Raw genomic sequence first — 18735 nt, 5'->3', positions numbered from 1 at the left:
AAATAATACCAAGATATGGGATCGCAGACTCCATAGATTCAGATCAGGGGACACACTTCACCTCCAAAATCATAAAACATTTGGCAAATGCCTTAGGAATCCGGTGGGAATACCATATGCCCTGGCACCCCCAGAGTTCGGGATGGGTGGAAAGGATGAATCAAACATTAAAAGCTCAGTTATCAAAAATTATGCTTGAGACCAAAATGTCATGGTTGAATTGCCTCCCCCTTGCACTTTTAAACATCAGGACTCAACCCCACTCTGGATCAGGGTTGTCCCCTTTTGAAATGCTTTATGGAATGCCATATGAACATGGAATGCCAGTGGGACACCCTCAGGTTGAGGATTGCCAGATACAATCTTATCTTGTATCAATTAATAAAAATATACAGGAACGTCGAAAGCGTGGACTAATATTACAGAGTACACCCTTAGGATTTGCCATCCATAAGATCCAACCAGGAGACAAGGTTTTAATCAAGACGTGGAGAGAAACACCACTAACTCCTCACTGGGAGGGACCTTTCCTCATCCTCTTGACCACTGACACTGCAGTCAGAACCGCGGAAAAAGGCTGGACACGCTCTTCCCGAGTAAAAAAGTCGAGCCACGAGACAACACTCCGGAGTGGAGAATAACTTCTTCACCGGGAGACCTGAAGCTGAAAATCCACCGACAGACTCAATGACCAACCGGTGTTCGATAAGTTGTCTTCAAGTCGGGTGTACCTGTTATCCTTTTGTTCATTTTAAGTGTGGTTATTGTAAAGAGATTTGGGTAGCCCATTGTTACAGAGGGATCAGACCTTGGAGCCTGTGTGAAACTTGTTTAGAGGAGGAAAGGCAGCTCACAGACCTTTTTCTATTTGTTGCCACTGAGGGAGGTATATTGGAATTAGATTCTCCAGGGTGGTTCCATTTATACACAAACGGGTTGAGGGGGAAGCTAAATACAAAAGCCGAACCTTTGGCAATTGAGTGTAAGAAGGCAGTAAAAGTACCCTGTATAGTAGACCAAATAAAATTGGCCAGGTGGGGCAGGTATAAGAGGCGATATGCTAACAGGACAGACTATGGAGGCCTGAAAGAATACCCTTGCTGCCGAGAAGATGGATTACCTTGCCGCTGGTGGCAACCCAGTGGGCGGAGGCAAAGGCAGAGGGGTACACCTATGGGTAATCTTAGTGATCCTAAGCCTAGTTGTGTACCGCACAAATGGCCTCCCCAACCCTAAAGGACAAATGGGGCAGGAAAGGAAGTGCCTGAAAGAGACTCAGCAAGAGCCTACCTGGGGCCAGAATGTAGCTTTTCGGGTACATTTTAATTGCCCAGGAATTCAAGAAAGAGGGCTTTGTAACCACAACGGAAGTTGGTTTAAAATATGTGAATTAAAGGGAAAGACTGTCACCGAGACACACAAAGGAGCCACACACAGACAAGAGGTTTTGCAGAGCAGAGGTTTCTCCGTCCACCTCAAAGCTGAGACAGGGCGGAGAGAGAGCCTCTTTGTTTTATTTCTTACTTTTTATACATTTGTGGGTCTAGCAGAAGATTGGCTTCTGTGGTTTTTCATCCCTCAGCCAAGTGGCTAAACCAACTGTCAGTTACAATTGTTTTCAGGTTAGAAATATGCAAACAAAGGACAGAGAATGAAAACCAAAGGATTTGTTTATGTTACATCTGTGGGAAAAGGCAGAAAACTGCTCTTAATATTGTACAATAACTAAAAAGATCTGACTCCATTTAAGAAAATCAAAAGGCTCAGAAAAACCAGGGTAACAAAAGACCATATACCATGACCCAGTGGCAATGTCTAGAAAAAGGCGGGATATAAGTAACACGCCCATAATCCCCATATGTTACAAGTGTAATAAAACAGTGTGGGTTGGGGGTAAGAAAGAATCCACCTTTGTGGCATACTTCCAGGTGAACAAACTATGTTATGACCAGAGTAAATTTGGGATGTGTATGATGAACGGAAAAACCTATTGGGTAGGGCAGAATGTAAAACTTAAGACAGCTTCCCTAAGCAACGGGCCCATCATACTGGATCTGTTAAATGAAAATGATGAAAGAGTTTGCTTGAAGCTAGAAGGAACTTTCTGCTTCTCCAAAAATGAGGAGGGGATAGACCCAGAAAACAAAATACAGAAAGTGGCCCAGGAATTAAAGAGACAGGAGGCGGAAACAAAAAGAAAGAGGATGGAACAAGAAAGGATAAGGTTACTCAATGAACAATACGAGCAAATAGAAAGGCAATATAGTGACTGGGGTTTGCCAGCCTCCAGTAAGAATATTTTTATAGAATTGATGCAGGAAATTGCCACTGAATTGGGACTGTCAAACTGTTTGATTTGCAGGGGACTGAAATCAGCTGAGAAATGACCCTGAAAAGGTGAGAGTTTGGCTCCAGAACAATTTCTAAAATAGGACAATCAAATAATAAAAATCATGTCACGACCTGAGGAGTGGACTTTGGACCAAAGAATAGTAGGGACCATATGCATTAGTAGAGAAGGGAATAAGCATAACGAGATAGTGGGATATACCCCTTGCATATCCACTCTGGCTGTCAGTTCTAGTAATAAGACTAAGGTCTGGCAGCCTGAGCCGCCTGCAGGATACTGGAGCGGAAAGAAAGAAAAAGAATGTGACCGGATTAATGAAATTGAGCTATGTTGGAATAAACTTGCTGGAGCCAACCCTTGCCAATCGTCAGGGAACTTAAAAGATTTTTGGGAAATGCCCGAAAGCACAGAAATTAAATGGAAAGCCCCAAGTGGAATATATTGGATATGTGGGAAAAAGGCCTATAGTGAGCTACCCCACAGGTGGAAAAGATCCTGCACTCTGGGGATGATCAGACCCTCCTTTTTCATGCTACCCCGATCAGAAAGCAATCTACTAGGTGCTCCATTATATGAAACCCTGAACAGGCAGAAAAGGGAGATAAAAAGAGAACTTCCAAATGCAGGAGGAAACCAGAAATGGGGAAGCGAGGAATGGCTGGCAGAACGAATAATAGAGTATTACGGTCCTTCAACTTGGGCCCAGGATGGAAGCTGGGGTTACAGAACCCCAGTCTATTTACTAAACAGGTTGATCAGATTGCAGGCCGTGGTGGAAATAGTCTCAAACCACACCTCAGATGCCTTAGAGCTGTTAGCCCAGCAGCACTCACGAATGAGGGCTTTCGTGTATCAAAATAGAATTGCTTTAGACTACTTGTTAGCAGAAGTAGGAGGGATATACGGGAAATTCAACGAATCAGAATGTTGCATAGAGATAAATGACTACGGAGAAACCATCAGAGGCCTAGCAGCTGAAATAAAGAAGGTAGCACATGTACCAGTTCAGAAATGGAACTCGATCCTCCAAGCCTCCTGGTGGGATCAATTGTTTGGGACTGGGGCTTGGTGGAAGAAAGTGGGGTTCTTCATTTTATGTTCAGTAGCAGGAGTTATCTTCCTTCCATGCCTGACACCGTGTTTCGTTCATCTCATACACAAGGTAGTGCAAGGAATGCAAATCGCAGCATTACCCACAGATCCCGAATTAGCCTCAGGGGGCTTTGGCAAGAACAGTAAAGTATCAAAAGTCATGAAATTAAATGAGGAAAGAAGCAGGGCAGCAGAAGTTCTGGCAAGATTTGAGGCCCGAGTACAGGGAGGAGGAGAGTGTAAGACATATTGGGATGAACCAGAAGAAGAGCGGGATGACTATAAAGATGATGTTTAAAGTATAGGAGGGGTTTTTTGTGTTTGGTAAAATTCTTGTTAAGAGGCTTTTTTGTCAAAGAAAAAAAAAAAAAGGCAATTACAAGAATACGAATTAAATGTGTTTATATAGAAGGGGAGGGATTGTGATATGCGACCTAAAGTTAATTTGTGTTAGGTATTGTGATATGTAGTTAATTCGCGTTAAGTATGGTGATACGTAATATAAAGTTAATTCACGTTCGGTCGGATTTAAGCTCTGAAGAACCTAGAGTGTATTTAGGGTTAAAAAAAAAAAAAGCAAAAAGCTAAACTGTAAGGAGAGGACATGAGGATTGCAAGACAAGGAGGGTCCCTGCCAGGAAAAGCCTCAAAACAACCAAAAAAACTAAAAGAATAGGAAAGATGATAAACATAGACTGTGTCTCCCGTGGAGATGGACCTGCTAATGACCTAGTGATTAAGAGAAGATCGATATCTTATCTGTTCCGGCCCAATTTAACATTTCCAGAAACCTTCTCTGGACCCGGCAATCATGACATCCGGAGACCTGAACATGAATACCTAATGAAGCTACTGAAAAGCAAGAGTGCTACAGTCACCATCCACTCTCAGCGAAAGACTGTATGAAAATCAGCGGCTTGGGGCACACTTTGTGAACAGAGTGGATACGGAGCGATAGAGTCTGTTTCTGTGTTCACCCAGTGCCGAAACCCCGGGGTTCGACGCTGTTCCTTTTAATTGTGGCTGTTAGAGACTGAATTTTAGTCTCAAAATAAAATTCTAAATTTTGATTTATGGAATTGGGTTTGTTCATTTATTACAATGACTTTACCAGCCTTGAGTGATTGGTGCTTCGTGATCTCTAGAAAATTTTGGGGTGCTTGAGTGTCAGGGGAGGACAGAGACTTTTGTTATGACTGCACTTCAGTTTTGACTTAAAGTTGTAATTTCAGAAATAAGATCATAAACACAAAATCAGTTCTGGAACAGTTTATTGCTGTTGGTTGCTACACTGAGACAGGAGCAAGGAATAGATGGGAAAGGGATGTCGAGAGCAGCACAATGGCAAGTCAAGTGTACCACATTCAGCAGCACGGGCATCGTAACCCCAGAACAGATGATGGCTATGCAGCAAGCCCAGCCCGAGCTGAGGGGTGCAGGTCCCTTAACCGCAGCACCCATCTACTGCACTTGATGCTGCAGCCCCTAAAACAGTGAAAAGTGTTAAAGGAGTTTGGACCTGAGAGTGACTTTGACTTGGGGGAAACTTCTAGGGGGATAAGTAGGTGCCTAAGGTTCTCCGGCTGTACAAGGCGGCTTGTGCCAGTAGTGGACACAGTCATCAGCTGTGCTTCTAGAAGTCATCATCCCCATCATCTCTCTTGACTTGTTTTATTATCTAGAGGAATTGCCTCTTGACAATTCTGGACAGGATACAACACTATCCGCCCTGCGGGGTGCCGACAGCCGTCTCCCCGAGGGCCGGAGGCGGGGGGGGGAGGCTCGCGGCTCACCTGAGGCGTCAGCGGTGGCCACGCCTCTCCCTGCTGTGTCTTTAAAGCCCTCCTCTTCCTCCTCCTCCTCTCTATCCCTTCATCCCTGCATCAACGCTGCCTCTCGTAGCCGCCGGGCTCTGCCTCGCCCGCCTTCTCTCCCCACCCTCCCCATCCCCGCCACCAGCCATGGCCGACATGAAGACCGGCATCTTCGCCAAAAACGTCCAGAAACGCCTCAACCGCGCCCAGGAGAAGGTGCGCTCCGGGGCGGGGGAACTGCTGGGAAGGGGCAGAGGGGGAAGCAGGGTGCGGCGGCGGTGCCCGGGGTCCGCAGAGGATGCGGCTCCGCTCGCCCCCAGCGCCCGCTGCTGCGGCTTCGCTCTCCTTGCCCGCGGTGACACCGGGTGGGGGCCGGGCCCGCCGGTGTTATTACGTAACTGCCCTATTTCACCGCGCTGCCTCTGCCCCCGCCGGCCCCTCGCTCCCCGCGGGGACTGCGGGCGCTCCCGGCGGCACCTGCCGCGGACCTGGACCGGCCGCGTTCCTTCGTCCTTGCTGCGGCGCGGGGCCGCTCGCGGGGGTGACACCGCACCGCAGCCGGGGCGGCCGCGCTGCTTCCCCGGCCCGCGCGGGAAACACGGGCTCGGTTCGCCTCGCCTCAGCGCCCGCCGCCAGCCCTCCTAAGAAGATTGCCTTTCCTTTAATATCCCCGCCGGCTCATCCCCGGCTGCGGCGATCCGCCTTGCTGCAGCTGCGGCATGACAGACATCGCTGCGTGTGATGATATGAGAGCATTATGGGCCGCTGTTTATATTCATTAATGGAAGCTGATAGGTATAGATGCTCTACACAAATAGCTCCTGCCTAGCTGTTGGATGTATCAAAACAGGATCACAGGTACAGGTACTAGGCCCAGCAGAAGACCATTTGTGTATGACTATATGAAGCAGCTGTATCTGCTGTTAGTACAGTTTGCAGTAAACCTGTTGTCAGCATGAATTCTGCAGTCATAATTGTCAGTAAGTGTTGCAAGTCATGTCTTTTGAGGATTATTAAAACCTTTTTACTCCTCTAGCATATATCCTGTATTGTTAGGCAGCTTAGGTAATAGGGCTCTGGCGCATTAAGGAAGATTGTTTTATGAGCATATTTTTTTATACTTCACTACCTATAAATCCTCACTTTCTTTTTGGCCACACAGTGAATTCTGTGGAGCTCCAGCGGCAGAAAAAAATGCAGCAATTAATATGTAGAAAAGCCTTATACATTATTGTGTTATTATTTAAGAATCTACTAGTTGAGGCTGTCACAGTTTAGTGATTACTTTTCCCTTTCAAATACTCCTGTCTACTCACCAGGTTATAAAGTACTAGATTTTTCAACACCCAAGTCATGATGCGTTTCCATTCTTGCAGGTTTGGACTGCAACTGTTTTCAGGTAAAACACATAAATCCTCTTTAGTAGTTCAAAGAGATCTGATGACTTTATGGTGTGAGTTGACTCGAGTTCATAGCTGGAGTAGAAGCCTAAAAATATTGGTTTTTTCCTTGTGTTTTTGTCAGTGTGGTTATGATTAACCATCTGGAAAAGCACTGGTGCAAGTCATAATCGCATGTACCGCTTCAAGCTGTGTCTGTTCCAGTGTGGTGGTCCTGCTCATTTCCAGGGAAATGTATGGGCATACCAAGAGAACACCATAATGTGAATACCTGAGATACTTCGTACCTCTCAAAGACTGCTCATGCACTAGTCCCAGGACAGGTGCCTTGGGTGCAAACTGAAGATGCTGTTGGGCTCTGGCAGATGATCTGCTCTACCTCCACTTTGGTGATCAACCATGCCACCACGGGGGAAATTTGTCTGATTTGATTTTCATGTATTGCAGTCAGGAATCTGGCACTTTTGGCTTCCTTATAGTATCTGTAGTGTTAATTTCTTATGTCAGTGGTCTAAAAGTTGCTTATTTACAGGGTTATAACAAGGGTTATTTATTTAGTGGCCTTACACAGAGTAGGTCACAATACACTTGTCTCCTCCTTCCTGGCACATGTGTTGTTATTGCCTGAGTTGTGCATGTGTACTCTTTCATGTCTGCATTTCTGGTTAGCTTTGAGTTAATTTATGTGTTGACAACATTAAATCCGTCATTATTAAATCCTTCATTATTAAATCCTTCATTATTAAATCCTTCATTATTAAATCCATCATTATTTTTGCTGAAATTTTACTCAAAAAAAAGAAAAAGAAAAAAAGAAAAAAAAAGGTCCCCAAATGGGAATGATTGAGTTTTGTTTATTTATTTGGGGTACTTGATGACAAGAAGTAAATTTTCTCTAGGTCTTGAAAATGCATGACTTGTCTGATTCTTGATGGTATAAATAGGATGGCGTTGTGACAGGTGTGTAATAACACACTGGTTTAAAGAGATTTTAAATACATTGAGTTGTTTTTATCTCAATGCTTATACTGGATTTGTGCATCTTCAGTTTACTGAATGTGTTCTTATAGATCAATGCTTTTTTAAAGTATTTTTGCATCGCTTTCGATTTTTTTTTTTTATGCAATATATGTATTAAAAACATGGAGTGGCTCTAAAACATAGACTGTCATTTTGGATTTCAGTAAAACTCTTGATACTGTCTCTCACAGGATCCTGCTGGATAAAATATCTAGCCCACAGCTGGATAAACATATCATGCAGGGGGTTAGTAACTGTCTCACAGGTTGGAATCAAAGGATTACAGTCAATGGGCTGACAGACTGGTGAGCTGTCATTAGTGGGGTTCCTCATGGCTTCATCCTCAGCCCAGTGCTCTTCAACATCTTCACAAATTACTTGGATGCAGGAATGTAAGGGATGCTAAACAAGTTTGCAGATGATAGAAAACTGGGAGGACCTGTTGGTTCCCTTGAAGGCAGAGAGGTCCTGAAGAGAGAACTTGAAAAATCAGAGGGCTGGGCAAACACCAACTGTATGAAGTTCAGCAAGAGAAAGTGCCAGATTCTGCACATGGTACGGGGCAAACCTGGATGTACTGATGGACTGGGGAGCAAGACACTGGAGAGCAGCACTGCGTAAAGGGACCTGGGGGTCCTGGTTGATGGCAAGTTGAATGTGAATCAGCAGGTCCCTGGCAGCTGGGAGAGCTGTGTCCTGGGCACATCAGGCACAGCATCACCAGCCAGGCAAGGGCAGGGACTGTCCCCTCTGTTCTGTACTGGTGCAGCCTCACCTTGAGTCCTGTGTGCAGTTTTGGGTGCCACAATATAAGAAAGAAACAAAGCTATTAGAGAGCACCCTAAAAGAGAGTTAACAAAGGTCATGAAGGGCCTTGAGGGGAAGTTTCAAGTATGAATGGCTGGGGTCCCTTGGTCTCTTCAGCCTGGAGAAGAGGAGAGTGAGGGGAGATCTTATAGTAATTTACAACTTATTCATGAGGGGGAAAAAGGCAGACACTGATCTTTTCTCTTGTGGGTACCAGTGACAGGACCTGAGGGAATGGACTGAAGATGTGTCACGGGGGATGTAGGTTGGATATTAGAAAAAGCTTCTTCCCCAGTGGGTGGTGGTTGGGCACCGGAGCAGGCTCCCCAGGGAACTGGTCACAGCACCAAGCCTGACAGAGTTTAAGAAGTGTTTGGACAATGCTCCTGGGCGCATGTTGTGACTCTGTGCAGGGCTGAGAGCTGGACTCAATGATCCTTGTGGCTCCCTTCCAACTGAGTTCATTCTGTGATTCTCTGATTTATGGAAACTATTTTTCTAATAATGCCATCATTATCTTCAGTTCCTTGCTGTCTAGGAGAAATTTTAGTTGTACAGTGTAGGTAGTGTGTCTGGTTACTATTTATATGACAGAAGCTAAATAATTGGAAAATTTCATATTGGGCAGATCTCTATCTTGTATTAGAACTGTTAATCTGAAAGTTGCATGGAAATAATAATTGGCCACTCTATTTTTCACATCATCCAGGTGATGGTGCTTTATGTGGTAGTATATATGACCTGGCACCCTGATTTTTAATCTGTGAGTGTACCATCTATTAAAATCCTCTGGTCATCACATTTCTTCCATTACTTTTGCCCCAAAATGCAGGAAGTGTGGACATGCTGAGCTTGCAGCATCTGTTAAAATCTGCCAAAAGTCAGCTGAAGAAACCGGATTAAAGTTTTAAAAGGACCAGATCAATTTGTGAGACTAAATCCCAGCCAAAAAAAATTAATGAAACACCAATGTGTTTAAAAAGAAACCAGAATAGATGTTTTGATAACCAAGACCGATTGAATCAATTCTAAGGACAAGGTTACTAGAATGAAAAGGCTGAATTTGTATCCCCAGGTTTCTCTGGAAAATTCCATTTAAGATGATAACCCAATGTATAACACTACTTATCTCCTTGTCCTCTCTTCTGTAACCCAACAACTCTAATTGAATAGAATAGTTCAGCTGGAAGAGACCTACAACAGTCATCTAGTCCCACTGCCTGACCAGCTCAGGGCTGACCAAAGTTAAATCAAGGGCACTGTCAAAATGCCTCTTCAGCACTGACAGGCAACGCTGGGGGTGGCATTGCCACCTCTCTAGGAAGCCTGTTCCATGTTTTGGCCAGCCTTGGAGTCATGAAATGTTTCCTCATGTAAAGTCTGAACTTCCCCTGGTGGGCTCAGCTTGGAGCTATTTCCAGTGTCCTGGCAGTGTGTAGTAGGGAGAAGAGCTCAGCACCTCCCTCTCTGCTTCTGCTCCTCAGGAAGCTGTAGGGAACAGTGAGGTCACCCCTCACCCTCCTCCTCTCCAAACTAACAAGACCCAGAGCCCTCAGCTGTCTCCAGAGCACATTTCTGCCAGCCTCTTCCCCTACCCCTTCTTTGGTGTCCTTCTCAGGACATGTTCAAGTACCTTCACATCCTTTTTAAATGATGGGGGTGCAGAACTGCTCGCAGTCCTCAAGGGGAGGCTGCACCAGTGCTGAATTCAGCAGGATAATCACGTCTCTTGGCTGGCTGGTGATGCTGTGTTGGATGCACCCCAGGATGAGGTTTGCCCCCTTGGCTGCCAGGGCACACACACAGCTGATTGCATTGAGCTTCCTGCCAACCAGCACCCCCAAACCCCTTTCTTCAGGGCTGCTCTCCAGCCACTCCTCTCCAGTTCAGATTTGTGTCCGGGATTGCTCCATCCCAGGTCCAGAATCCAGCATTTGGCTGGTCTTGCTCAGCTTTATCTCATTGGTGACTGCTCAATACTCCAATCAATCCAGATCCCTCTGCAAGGCAAAGCCTCTTGTCCCATGGGAGAGTCAGCAGCACTTCCCAGTTTGTATCATCACCTTACTATCTGTGCATTCAACTGCACCCTCCAGATCACTGATAAAGAGACTGAACCTCACTGCCTCTAGAACTGGGCCCTGAGGAACACCACTGGCCACCAGCCAGATGTCCTGTTTGCTGCAACAATCTGAGCCCTCGTCTTCACCCCAGTTCACTGCATACCTGCTCATCCCACTGTTGGAAAACTTGTTTTGAAGGAGACTTTGAGGGACAGTATCAAAAGCCTTTCTAAATCCACTGTCTTTACTTCATCCAGGCAAGTGACCTTATTTTAGAAGGTTATTAAATTAAACAGGACTTTCACTTTGTGAACCCTTGTTGACTGTGTCTGATGACTGCATTCTTTTTCCAATGTCTTTTAATAGAACCCAGCGTGACTTTCTCCATAAATTTTTTCAGGTACTAAGGTTAGATGAACAAGTCTGCAGTTTACTTGGTCTTCTCTCTTGCCTTTCTTGGAAACTGGTGTAACCTGGGCTAATTTTTGGTTGGTGGGGCCTCCTAACACCTTTTATAGGTGACTGAGAGTGGTTGGGTTGTAATGTCTGCTACAGTTACCCACAGTACTCTGGAGTGAATCCTCTCAGGCCCAATGCACTTATTAATATTCAGCTGATGACAACTGGTCCATTTCAATTTCAATGTCCATAAATGCAAAGATAGTGTTCCTCCAGTCATTGTCCTCTGAGAATTGGATAACCCAAGGGTAGCAACATGGACATAGTTCCATCACAGAGAGGGGACAGCTCTTATGTGTGGCCTTCCTCCAAAAAATGCTGGGCGAGGGGATGGCTGGTCTCTGACAGACAAGGCTGTGCACGAAGGACCCCATGACCCTCATGTCACAGTGTCACCACCCTGTGGTGCAGCAGTGCCTTGGGGGGGAGGATGAAAGAGACCATCCTCCCATGTCCCACTGTCAAAGCTGGCCTGGAGCCAGCCCACAGACATCCAAAAGGAAGTCCTTGAGGAGACAGTGGAATTACTTGGAGGAGGCTAAGGGAGGAAAACTGGAGGCAAGGCCAGCTGGCAGTGACACCCAGCCTTTGAGGAACAGATGCAAGCCCTTCAGAGAAGAACCACCAAGGCCTGTAGGTGCTTGAGCCTGTCTGACCTTTTCAGCTGGGTAGGACTAGTAGGTTCAAGTAAACACCTTGAGGAGCATGGCACAGCTCTGTCCTTAGCCCCTTGTGGAGCCAGGGGCACCCGCTATAAGAAATGGGATGCAGAGAGGTTGTCAGAGGTTCTAGGGCTTTGTAACACCCATTAGTGCCCTGCCAAGATTCTTGACCCTCAGGTTGGTCAAACTGAGGACATTTGGCCACTCTTGGAAGCCCCTGAGATGGTGCCACGTTGAGGGAGAATGGGGCTTAGGCATATCCTGGGAGGCATGACCAGATTGTGGGATGAGGAGTGAGGCCTTGCTCACATGTTTAGGGAATAGTTAGTTACCAGCAATGGCATCAGGAGGGCATTTTCCCTTGGGTCAGTTTGGCACTGGTTCATGGGGAGAAGGGGGAGAGATGGGGTTGCATTCCTCTGGCAGCACTGAGCATGACCACTGTTCAGGGCTCCTTCAGTCCCCTTTGGCTCAGTTGGTGCCTGCTGCTCACGCCCTGTGAAGATGGCCTGTCATGGCCTGCAGCTGTGGCCCAGAAGCCTTCCAGACTCCCAGGGGGGGCCACAAGGGTGATCTGGGGGTTGCTTCTTGTCTTCCTGTAGCACTGGGCACAGCCCCTTGTCAGGGCTCCTCTGGGCCCCTGTGGCTCCATTTTGCCTGCTGCCCTCACACCTCCAGGACACCACTCTGCCCTGGCTCTCTTGCCCATTGCAAGCTTAGAGTGGGGCTGAGCTCTGCTCTTTCCTTGCCTCCTTCTTCTATGGGGTTTTTGCTTGTTCAAAGCAGCATGTGCTTGGAAAGGTTCCAGGCTTGATTCTCCATCCAGAGCTGATACTTTTCAGCTTTCCTGCCTGCAAAACAAGCACAGGGCAGGAACAAGAGTGCTTTTCATTCATCTCTGCCCTAGCTGTGAAGCACAGCAATGAAGCAAATCTTGGAAGGCAAGATTTGTGCCCATCATTGATATGTATCATACTTTGGAAAACACCTCATCGTACCTCACATCTTTTCTTCTGATCTATATGCCCACTGTTGCTTTCTGTAGCTCTGTCATTTGCCTTTTCCAGACTACAAAGGATGTATTTTCAGGTAAGGAATGCATCAGCCTCCTCCTGGCTACTCATGCATGTTGTGATAGTGCTTGTGAGCATCAGCTCTGAAACAGATGGAGAAAAATAAAAACTGTAATAATATCCTGCTTCCAGTTATAACCTGTGTGTTATGTGTCCTCAAATGTGCTTTTGGGAAATCAAAACTGCCTGGTGTGTCAGACAAATAACAGTCTCACCATCATTTGACTCAAGGTGACTGCAGGGAATAGAACAGGACGGAGCAGTTACGCCACGTTAAACCCAGAGCTCTGCATGACAAGGTCCGACCCAGGTCTGAGGGCTCCACTCTGCAGTGCAGGTCCCAGGCCCACCCAGGAGATGGGCAGAGAAAGGCACACCTACAGCAGGGCTCAGGCAGGCACTGAAGGTCCTAGGCAGAGATGGGACATGTCCCCTGGGCCTTTGGCAGGATGTGGTGGGGCTGGAGGTCCCAGGGGAGGCTAGTCCCAGCCTCTGTGTGGGCCTGATGTTTTTGAGTCTGATACATTTTAGCCTACTAGCAGTGCTAATTTTTCCCAAGGGAAAAGTTCTCAGGAAAGTTTTTTCTCTAAACAATCTTAGTGAACAACTATCCTTTCTCAAAACAATCTTTCTCCAGGTGGTGCTTTGCTATTTCTCTAGTTTAACCAATTGGATTAGGGAGGTGTCATTCCTGTTCACCAATCATGTTAAGTCTGTATTGGAACACCTTATAAAAGGTAGTAAGAATTAGACAATAATGCTCTTTGCCTTCAGAAATATTTGGAGTCTCTCATCTTTCTTTTGTGTCCTGCAGTGACACTTGGTAGTACCCCCAGGACCCTGTCAGGACTAGACTTCAGTGTTCATGTGCTCTTCTTCAGACACTGGTGGCTGGACATTTTGGAGACAGAGTATTGGGCCAGATGGACCTTCCCTCTGAGGGAGTGCTGCTGTCCTCAGACTCTTGTGTTTTAGCATGTTTTTGCAAGGGAATCTGATCAGGCAATTCTAAAAATGAGTATAGAGAGGAAAAACAATCCACCAGAACATCAACAGGTATTGCTCAACTCTTGAGACATTTGCAGCCATTTAGATGACAAGCACATCTTGCACCAGACTGAAGGCTTGATCTTTGAGCCTCTCTAGTGTCAGTGATGTGGTGTTTTGCCATTCTATGAAAACCTGACTCTGATGAATTTAAACACTGATGACTTTGAAAAAAAACACATGATGATTTTTGCAAATTTATGCAGATGGTGCCTTTATCTTGAGATGATCCATGGCCATGACCTACCCCAGAAGATATAAACCTCCTTCCCACAAGGTGACAGAGCCAGTGCCTAGGCTGGGAGATGGTTATGGATATTCACTGCCTTCTGCTAGTGCAGGGCTGGGAAGACCTGTCTTCAGAGATTTCCCCAGTATTTACTGGTCGGGAAAGGAACAGGTAGGAGAAGATAGATTTGAGTAGAATAAAATAGTTCAGTTTAAACAGACCTAGAATAATCATCCATTCCCACTACCTGACCACTTCAGGGCTGACCAAAGTAAAAGCATGGGTTTAAGAGCACTGTCCAAATGCCTTTTCAACACAGATAGATATGGGTTCATTGACCACCTCTCCAGGAGGTCTGTTCCAGGGTTTGACACCCTCTCATAATAAGCCCAGCTGGTGCTGTCACAACATTTCCAATACTCGGTTTCAGTCAGGTTTCTTCCTAGGCATTTCTTGTGTAGCTTCTGAAAACCAAGCTGATGTGTTTTTTGATGTTTGACTTCTAAGTCAGTAATATATGTGGTTTCATCTGAAGCTTAAACCAGTGCATACTCCAGTTTATGGGAACTTTAGAGGTGTAACAAAGGTTTAAAATATTGTAAAGGAGGAGATTCTATGAAGGAAACAGTAAGCTTTCATCTGGAAGGGAGTTTTGTGGTTCTATACAAGTTTTGTTCTGTAATTAATAACATCTGCTCTGAGGCAGGAGACAAGTATTTGGAAGAATATATTTGTGAAAGGCGTTTTACATCTATTATAGCTGTGCTGACCTGCTTACAATGTGATGACATGGTTCTAGCAGCCTCAGGTTTGCAACAGCAAACTACTGTCTAGTGATTTAAAATGTTGGCCCCACAGATATTATAAAATGTATTATACTGAAGTCATTACAGTATTATGACAGGCCTCGACATTTGGGGCCCTGCTGGCACAAGCACACACGATGATGAGGCAACTCCACCTCTGAAGAAATAATTCTTAATCTCCAAGTTTATAAATAAAACCAATGGCAAGTCAATAATTTCTCATGTGAATAATATGGTCTAAACTATGCAGGTGATATTTTTCTATCTTCAGGTTCAAGTGTAATGAAAACTTGAATTTCCTTTTTTAAAAGTTCTCATTTTTTAAAATAGAAATTATGGAAAAGATGGAGTGCAAGTGGTTATCTGGGCCAGCCTACTAAATGAAAGTGGAATCAACTGTACTTTAAATTATTCCCCAGGAATTACTTTCTTGCCAGCCTTTTAAAGTTTGTAATGGTGGAGATTTTAGGTTCCCTAAATTGATCTATAATTTTGCTTAGGCACCTCCATCAGAAAGTTCTCTTCTCATAGAATGTAAATGTCATTTTCTGCAGTTCAAGTTTTTTATTCCCTGTTCTAGCTTTCCTTGTTTTAGAGGAATGTGTTCTTTCTTTTTGCCTCAAAATTTAGAAGTGGTTTTCATGTTTTGTCAGCATTCCCTCTGTTATAACTGGAGTTATCACATGACTGTCTCAATCAGGTGAAACAGTAGCTCTTAATAAAGTATTGATTGCTTTCAATTATTTTAGTTTCTAATTTACAGGTTAAAAGGTAGAGGTAGATTTTGGTTTTCTGGGTGCAAAGCATGGAAGAAAGGGGAGAGAAAACCCCCAAGGCTCCTTCCTATTAGGTTCTTATATGATATTTTCTCTGCTTTGTAAGGAAAGTTACTCTGTTTCTCCTTTTCCAGCTTTCCCCATATATGCAGTATTTACCATGATACTGTAAGTTGTTACATAATACACTCTTTCTCATTGTCACTTAGTTTCCACAAGACAAGGAAGTGCTGATTCTTAAGTTTTAAGGGGATCCATAGCTCTGTGTTCACTGGCCAAAGCATTGTTAGTATCAAGGTGGCCCCATCATCTCTTCTTGCTTGACAATTTAATCTTTTCTCTCTTATTCTTTCCACTTTCCTTTTTAGTTCTTCAGCATGGGTCCCTTCCTCTGCTGTTCTCTCTACACTTCATTTAAACACTCTCTTAAAAATAAAGTTAAACTTTAAAAAATCTACTACTAATTAATTTGGTTTGGGTTTGGAGTGCCTTCTTCACTACATCTTGCCCCTCTAGCAGATAATCTATTTGGCATTGTTATATTATGTAAGACTTAATGTTTCTGACCCAAGGACTGCCTCGTGGTAGCTGTCAGTGGTCTGCAGACACTCCACAGTGCATGCCACCTTCCTGTTGTGGCACTATTAATAGTGTGACTTTATGGGCACATAGAGGAGAAATGTTGAGGTGGTAATAACCTGTGTATCTGGTAATTGCAGGAATTTCTGGCCTGGATTGATCACCAGTGCCTGCCTCTTAGGATGTGCGCTGGACCCAGTTGTTGTATGTGGTGAGGGTAAGAGAGCAGTAGATGAGAACAAGAAAGGAGAATGCAGGTTGATTTTCACCTCAGTGGCCCAAGTTGTATGTACTGGCTAGGAGGAACATTGAAGCAAATTGCTCAGCATCTGTCATAGCAGGATATTTCAGTGGAGAAAAATGGCAGAGAAAAGCAGGCTAGTTATAAGGTGGGCGTGAGCATGGAGAGGAGAATTGCATGCCTATGCACACCTTTCCTGCAACACACCTGTCCAGATTGTGGGGAGCCTCTCTTACTGGCTTGCCAGACCAGTGGGGATGATGGACAGTATATTGACCTTGGGAGAAAACAAAAATAAAGGATGAAAAATGCCCTTTAACACATTTTTTGCGGTTGCCTACATGAATAGGACTGTAGCTCCCTGAATTTGCCTGAAGATGGAAGGGGGATATTTCATTTGCCTAAAATATACACAGGGGCTTTCACCCGCACCAAAACCCTGATCAGGCAGCAGTCACTGTCTGTTATGCGAGTACTCTCACTTGCTTCAGGGACCGTACTGTGCGGGGAGAAGGAGGAGAAGAAGGTGGCTCTGCTGCTTCAATACAGAGGGCATTTTCCCTAGAGAGCGTTTGTTTTATTTCATTGGGCTTATTTCATTGGGCTCTGCTGCAAACTCAGCTGCTTGGAGCCTCCAAGCCAGAGTGTTTAAAGTGCTGGGTCACTCTTCCCTAAATGTTCAATGGCATCAGCATCAGTGCTATGTGGCACTGAGTCATTTATTCAAGACTTAATGGGTAGCTAGTTAGTCAGTAGTTGTCAGAATGATAAACCAATGACCAACTCGGGAAAGCAGCTGTGTCATGTTTGGTCATGTTGAGTCTCTGCTAATTGGAGTTTATTAATTGGTTGAAGAGGGTACGGTAAAACTTAGGCTGCTGTAAAGACACATGTAACACATTTCTGCTTGTGCTATGAGAAAGCCAAGCAGGAAATACCCTGTTCCTCTTCCTGGTGGCTCCACCTTTCTTTCTGTGGTCTCAGTAATTATTCTTCATTATCTGTAGGACTTCAGCACCTATGAGATTCTGCAGAACTGGGGACAAAACCAATTACAAGTGAGTAATGGTGTGGACAAGCACTTAGTTGGTCAAATTCTGTATAGACAATTTTCTCAGAATGTTGTAGGGCAGTGGGAATGCTCAGAGGCCTTTCAGTGGGCAGGGTCACAAAAAAGTCAGGGGCTATACCACACTTCAAGGCTCTGGGCTCAGACTCCCAGTGCCCTGCTACTACTACTTATTGTTGTGCCTTCTTTTTCTTATCACCTCTTTTCTGACAAAAAACTCCTGCTTATTCCCAGATATGATCATCTGCTTTGTTCTCCCTATCTTTATAGCAGGTTAATTTCTTTGATGCTCCCTTAAGTCCCAGCTTTCTCACTTTCTAAGCCCACTTCTTTGTACCCACAATACTGCTAAATCTGTGGTTTGTAGGTATACAGAGGCCAGTGCTACAGTCTATGAACTACAGTCTATCCTCTTCATCTGTGATATGAAAGAAGAGAATATGTACACATGAGCCTGCACATGCTTGAAAGATAGTGACTATTGTGCTTTTCCCAGGATAAATTGAAAAACCTGTTAAGAGCATGTTGATGTTTTATTTTTAATGAAGTAGAGGTTTGAGATAATAAAAGTTGCCAAAGAACACAGATAATCTGAATTACCTTTCTAGATTGTGATCCTTGGTAAGCATTTAGTTGTGTCTTTATGGAAGTATAGGGGGTTAGCAGTATGTAGCAGAGATGTGTGGTGGTCTGTAATGCAATGACAACAGTTATTTATACTGGTGATTCATGCTTTAAGTCTCACCAAAGCCCAGTTAAATGACCCACATGTACAAGATTAATACATATTTAACATAAAGTAGAAGGAGATGAAACATTGCATACAAAGAAGCTTGATTAAATATAGGCAGTCCGTCTTCTGTGGAGAATAATAAGTCTTTGAGATCTGAAAAATAACACTGATTTTTCACATAAAATGCAAGTATTAGTTTTTAGATCCAGGAAGTTGTTTAAAGACTTATTTGCATGTAGGACATACAGAGGAATAAATTAAAATATTATATTCCTTTTAAACTTGCACACATCTGTTTGTGGATGCTGTTGCTTATATTTAGACTAGGCTTTCTGTTGTTCAACTGGCTATTGTAACCTAAATCCTTGTTAGTTTATGTAGGTGTTATCTTTTCACACTGGTATAGCACTCAGTGCCGTTTGAATGAAATTTTTTAGTATAGAAGAGACACTGCTGAAATGGATCTGCTGAGAGCATGAAATATTTTTTTCAAAATAATGCTGCCAGTAATTATA

At 44.5% G+C, this 18735-nt stretch overlaps 1 protein-coding gene across 3 annotated transcripts in view; it reads left to right on the top strand.

Moving 5' to 3' along the window:
• The first annotated feature begins 5309 nt into the window (after positions 1 to 5309).
• Positions 5310 to 18735, top strand: part of AMPH (amphiphysin) — a 123728-nt gene continuing 110302 nt past the window's right edge. For 2 of the 3 annotated variants that reach the window (XM_040077591.2, XM_040077580.1), the window contains exon 1: positions 5310 to 5472. In XM_040077591.2, the coding sequence (XP_039933525.1) occupies positions 5404 to 5472 (69 nt within the window). In that variant the 5' untranslated portion in view covers positions 5310 to 5403. The remainder of the gene's footprint in view (positions 5473 to 18735) is intronic. The other variant, XM_040077570.1, reaches the window with a different exon arrangement.

This window comes from Hirundo rustica, chromosome 1 (assembly GCF_015227805.2).
Source record: "Hirundo rustica isolate bHirRus1 chromosome 1, bHirRus1.pri.v3, whole genome shotgun sequence".
Classification (NCBI taxonomy): Eukaryota; Metazoa; Chordata; class Aves; order Passeriformes; family Hirundinidae; genus Hirundo; species Hirundo rustica.
Note: the sequence above shows the minus strand (reverse complement) of the source record. Positions and strands in the feature narration are given on the sequence as shown.